The 5,643-nt window shown below is 37.7% G+C and overlaps 1 protein-coding gene across 1 annotated transcript; it reads right to left on the reverse strand.

The window, feature by feature from the left end:
* Positions 1-9: 9 nt before the first annotated feature.
* LOC116123770 (tRNA wybutosine-synthesizing protein 2/3/4-like) lies at positions 10-4,345 on the reverse strand (the record flags this gene model as incomplete). Its single annotated transcript, XM_031409503.1, has 6 exons — positions 3,532-4,345; positions 2,601-3,003; positions 1,310-2,274; positions 1,072-1,234; positions 773-902; positions 10-155 (listed from the first exon to the last, which is right to left on the reverse strand). Coding segments are annotated over exons 1-6 (2,534 nt in total), but the record flags the coding sequence as incomplete, so codon positions are not given.
* Positions 4,346-5,643: the final 1,298 nt, after the last annotated feature.

The following is a 5,643-nucleotide window of genomic DNA, read 5'->3' on the forward strand; positions in this document are numbered from 1 at the left end:
ATTCGAAGCTTTTCAGAGAGATTGCCCCAGGAGAACATGCACTTGGTAGCATCAAAGGAATAGAGAATCCCATTCTCACAATGGTTGACCCAGCCATTATCTCCTACAAGCATCTCCAAAGTACTATCCCTTGTACCAGTTGATGCAACTCGACCCTTGAGAAACAGAAACAAATTCATGAATGAATATAAGCGTTCATAGGCTCAGTATAAACCAATTATTAGCTTAGAACTTTGGAGAGTGAATTTCACAAGTTGTACTACGCATCCTACCTAATCATGGTTTTGAAGTTTTCTAGCTCGCATAAGGAATCATTTACATAATATAAAGCACCAGCTTAATGATATAACTTATTTCTACTCACTTGACAGTATGATATATAGCCTTATGTTACTGTTATAAAAAGACCAGAAATGAATAGCTCATAACAAACATGGAGATACAGGTCCACAGCTAATAATAAAAACCAGGTAAATAAACAAAATATCAAATTTCCAATATAAACCATTGTCCAACTTATTGTCTTCATATTATCAATCACAGATGATTTATAGAAGTAAGAGGGAATTTTCTACTGTTGACATACATTTCAATATATATATATATATTTATTTATTTGAAATGTACAACTGCAATATATATATTTATTTATTCATTTGAAAAGTACAAGTGCAAGCAGATCTTTTCAACATGGAGTGTAATCATCAAATATGTCCCATATGGAGCCTTTAATAAGGCAATAACTTTGATAAAAAACATGCATATAGCTTACTTGACGAGCAAGACGAGAAGCCTTAAGTGACTTGGCAATGGTAGGCCAAAGCTTTTCACCAATGGAGTCCCATACTGGGTCCTTGAAGGATGTCACTGGAAGCACAACAATATCCCCAAGCCGTTCCCATCTGAAGAAGTCAAAGATGTTAATACAGTTGACAGGCACTGCATGTACGGATAAACTATAAATTTGCCAGCAAATCACTGCACAGCTTCTATCCAACTGAATTTGGGGTTGTAACACAGTTCATACAGCTTTGGGGCAGAAAGAAAGAAGAGAAATTTTGGAGCACAGACCTAGAGGGTAGCTGCTCTAAGAGTGAAGGTGACAGGCCTTTACACTGAATCAAAGAAGCAACTGCTTCAGTCATTGTTGTTAAGGGAGATTTGGAAGTTCTTCTGACTTCAACAACTTCATCTGCCTGCTTAGTGGACCCACATTCCTCAAGAAGATGCAATGCTGTTGAACAGGAGATTTCATTTAGCAGAACACCTTCGCCTGTAAATGGTTTAGATAACTGAAGATTAATCAAACCTTCAGATTCAGCTCCAAAAAAATGCTGCTTTTCATGGAACATAGAGCAGAATTTTTGTGTCACGGGGAAACATATATGTATTCCATCTTCCCGTGGATAAGCCTTCCTTACAAGGTCTAACCATCCAAACTTTTTCAATATGTCTTTCCCTAACTTGGCATATTTTCTATCAAGTTGCATAACCCAGTGTGAAGCAACCATCTGATGTCCACTGTTCACAGAATGTGATTCGGCCTCAGAATTTAAGTCAGAATTTGGAGTTGAAATCTGTAAATCCCCAGTTTTTGTACCTTGAACATCAATGTTCTTTTCTTCTGTTACCCCTTCACACTGGTGAATTACAAGCTTTTCTCCAATCTCTGCAGGTGTGTGATAATCATCAAAGGACACTATGGGGGCTGGGAGCAAGTTGATTTTAATTGGCTCACTAAACTTTGATCCAAAAGCATAGCAAGCGGCACCACCACCGATCATTATAAGATCATCACCAACCACATTGGCAGTAGACCGGACAAACAACTCTTTACTCATGGAATCGAGTTTCACATGTTTCCACATTTGGAGCTGCAGATCAAGTAATGCCAAATCTTGGTAATGTTGTCCGACTGGACAACCCCCAATCACTCCAAGATAATTTTTGTAGAGAAACATTGAGTGGGAGAACCTAGCATTTGGAGTTCTTCCTGCTACCTCTTCCCTCTTCCATAAACATGTATGGACATCAAAACTGTAAAAATCTCCAAGCGGTTTCTCTCCATTGAACCCTCCAAACATGTATAACTTAGATCCATATGCCACCATTGCATGAGAATGTCGGGCACAGGGCAATTCCCCACTGACCAATAATTCTTCCCATTGGAGATTATCTGAGTCGAGCACATGCAAAGATGAAAAGATTGTACCATTGTTAAGACCACCGAACACATATATCTTTGAGCCTACAACTGCTGCAGCATGCCGATGCCTATATAGGATACATATAATTTACATATATATCAAGAACTAAAAAGAGAAAAACTCGTGGGCTTTTAAGTAGAAATCACTGGATGTATTGAAATTAAGAAACCTACAATAGATATAAGAATGATGGACATTGGTACAAAGATTAGAAAGCTCAAGTCAGAAGAAATATGAATCTATATTCAAATTGATATTTGGTATATTGTTTGAACCTTCAGTGGTAGTGCTGATGAAAGAAAGGTAATCTCTTAAAATAATACATATTGCATACATCTTTATGCCAAAAAAAAAAAAAATAAATAATAGTGGCAAATGCACTCAAAATATTACCTAGGAGGAAAAACACAACCAGCACATTCTACCAATGTCCATGCATTATTGTTTATATTGAAAACCCATACATCACTCAGGATGTTCAAGGGATGATCCCGGCCTCCAATAACAAACATGCGATCTCCAACCAAAGAAGAAGTGTGACCCAAGCGTGGAGATGGAAAGCTCTCAGCATGAATTACTTTTAATGTTCCTTGTAATGGATCTAGCAGTAAAGTATCATTTCTGCGTCCATGTCTTCCCATACCCCCAAAACCACCAAATACAAGAATCTTGTAATCGCAATTGGTGGTTCCCAATGTGCAAGCTGAATGACCCCAAAGGTATGACTTCTCTATAGGGTCACCAGAAATCATTATCTGAGTAGCAGACAGACTGCAACTAGAATCTCCCGCTGGCCCTGCCAATGATTCAAAGACTCAAACTCGCTGTCACATTAAATAGAAACGTTTCCTGCAATCAGATGCATATTAGTATGTAATAGTACTACTAGAGGTTTCCACACACAGCCCAGAGCAGAAAATTGAACTTTGTAGAGAAAACCAAGCACCCATATCTCAAGTAAATATACATAAACCTTATCATATTTCCTGATTGACAAATACATGACAGCACAACAAAGATGTCCAGGCAGACAAATAAAAACTAGACTCGACTATTACAATCAAGCATAACCAAAACATCCTTTCTCCAAAGAAAGCAAGAAACATAATCATTGCTTAATGTTTCAAAGATTTGTTTCTTCAATAGCTTAACCGAAGCTCTTAACACATTCTTCATTAAATCATCTTCACTAAATACTAAACTGAACTCTTAACACACTGTCTTATCATCTAGCATTTATTATAACAAAAATAAACAACATAAAGCTATCAAATCAATGAACCATGAAACCAATTTAGCTCACAACCATCAATATCAAAATCACAAGTAATGCCCACATTACAAACGTAATTACCAAACTGGGAATCATCAGCCTTTACTTTCTCCTCATCCACATGATTCCCATTCTCATCGTTCGTGGAAACCGAGAGCCCCAACCCATTACAACCCATCAAAGCTTGTAAAAACCCTTCAGTCCTCCTCCTATTAGCCTCCATTTTCTCATTAGCCACACCCACGAGAAACCTCACGTACTCTCTTGACACCAAAATGGCACCATTCTCTCCAAATGGCACCTCCAGCCTTATCGAGCACCGTATCCCGACGATCACTCGCTTACTCACACTCGCTACCCCGGACTCTCTGAGCCCGCAAGACACCGCAATCGATACCAAGGACTGAGCTGACTCGACGTCCCTGCACTCAACAGCCACTATCAACGGTTCGAACCGGAACACCAGATCGTTCGGCGTGGGCAGGACGCAGCTGGGTAAGTGGCTCGGTGGGGAACGATAGAGGAGGGAGACGACGGACTCAGCGTCGGCTGGGTCGTGGGTGATGTAGAGCCAGGCGCCACCCTTGGGGCGGTTCTTGGGGTGGGAGAAGAGCGAGATGCGGCCGGAGCAGGAGCTGGTGGTGAAGTAATTGGGATGGGAGTTGAGGGCGTTGATGAGGGGGATGATGGGGGTGTCTAACGTTCCTTTCGGTGATTTGTCAGTGACGGAGGAGTTGAGTGATGCTAGCGTGGCTGCTTTCCGTTGGTCGAAGGACATGTTTTGATGTTCACTGAACAAACTGCGTTGGTTTATCTTGCGAACTTACGTTTTTGCAAAAATGGAAAAACCCTCGTTAAATCTCTGCTACCTTACGAGGCCGCTGGGTGAGGAAGAAGGATGGGGTTACTTTGAAACTTTTACAAAATACGAGGGGTTTGGGAATATTCATATTTTGATAGGGTTCTTTTTTATTATGATTATTCATCAGTAATGGGTTATTTTATTAAAAATCCCCCATAAATTATGGTTATTCCTTTTCAAATATAATAACTTGTCATCAATCCATTTCAAATATGTATCCCTTTTTTGCACAAAAGGGTTTTGAAAATCCGCGAGAAGCAAATCTAGATAGTAAATTCGCAAATAAAATGTGAATTATACCGCTCAACCATATAATTCATGTATTATTCATGAATTTCTATACTTTATTTGCTTAGTCATATTATTCGTGAACTATATGTCTTAAACGTTTTATTTACGAATTATTTCTGTATTTTTCTCGTATCCAAATTTTTGTCAAATTTTTACAAACGTATTTTTCATTATTTATCGTATCATACCCATAAATTATATTTAAAATGATATATTAATTTTAACTAGGTGGTCTATGAAAAGTGCTAAAACCAAGATTGATAGTGCTATGTTTTTTAAAACATATTATTAATAATGTGCCGTATTAAACTCATACATACCCATATTGTATTATTCCCGTATCTGAATTTTATAGCAGAATTTTTACAAATGTATTTTTCACCATTTACCATATCATACCCATACATTTTTTTTGTCGTACCCGTATTTATTAACTAGGGAAGCAATCTAGTAAAAATTATATGTATATCAATTTTTTTTTTTTGGTGAACGAGAGTATCCGGATCAATTTGCATGTACCTCAATTAATCTTCCTAAGACCGTGAAGTTAACAAAAATTGAATTCAGATTCTGAACTTACACATCAATATTGTTGCAAGTTTCTTGATCAACAACTTAGATCAAATCAAACCATAATCGTCAATTCCACAACATAATTCTTCTCCAAAGTTTCAAATTTCTCATAATTAGTGTCTTTGTCTTCCTTAAACTCATCATTTTATAGTTCAACTTCCGTATTACTTTATCATTTATACGCGAATGTCGTAGAAAAGGATAACTATGATTTGAAAGAAGATCAAATAATAGATAAGAGAAGCATAGTCTAAGTTCAAATTTAATCACTGTAACTAAATTTACGACAAATATATTAACTACCTCTGAGTAGCGGAGTGATTTGATAGGGACTCTTTGGTGTATTATTCAAAAGGTCTTGATTTCGAATCCCTACTCGGTTGCTAATAATGGGTAACCACTAGAACTCTTATCCGGTCGGTAGTTTTAGGGTTTCG

The sequence above is a fragment of the Pistacia vera genome, unplaced genomic scaffold (genome assembly GCF_008641045.1).
Source record: "Pistacia vera cultivar Batoury unplaced genomic scaffold, PisVer_v2 Contig1448, whole genome shotgun sequence".
Classification (NCBI taxonomy): Eukaryota; Viridiplantae; Streptophyta; class Magnoliopsida; order Sapindales; family Anacardiaceae; genus Pistacia; species Pistacia vera.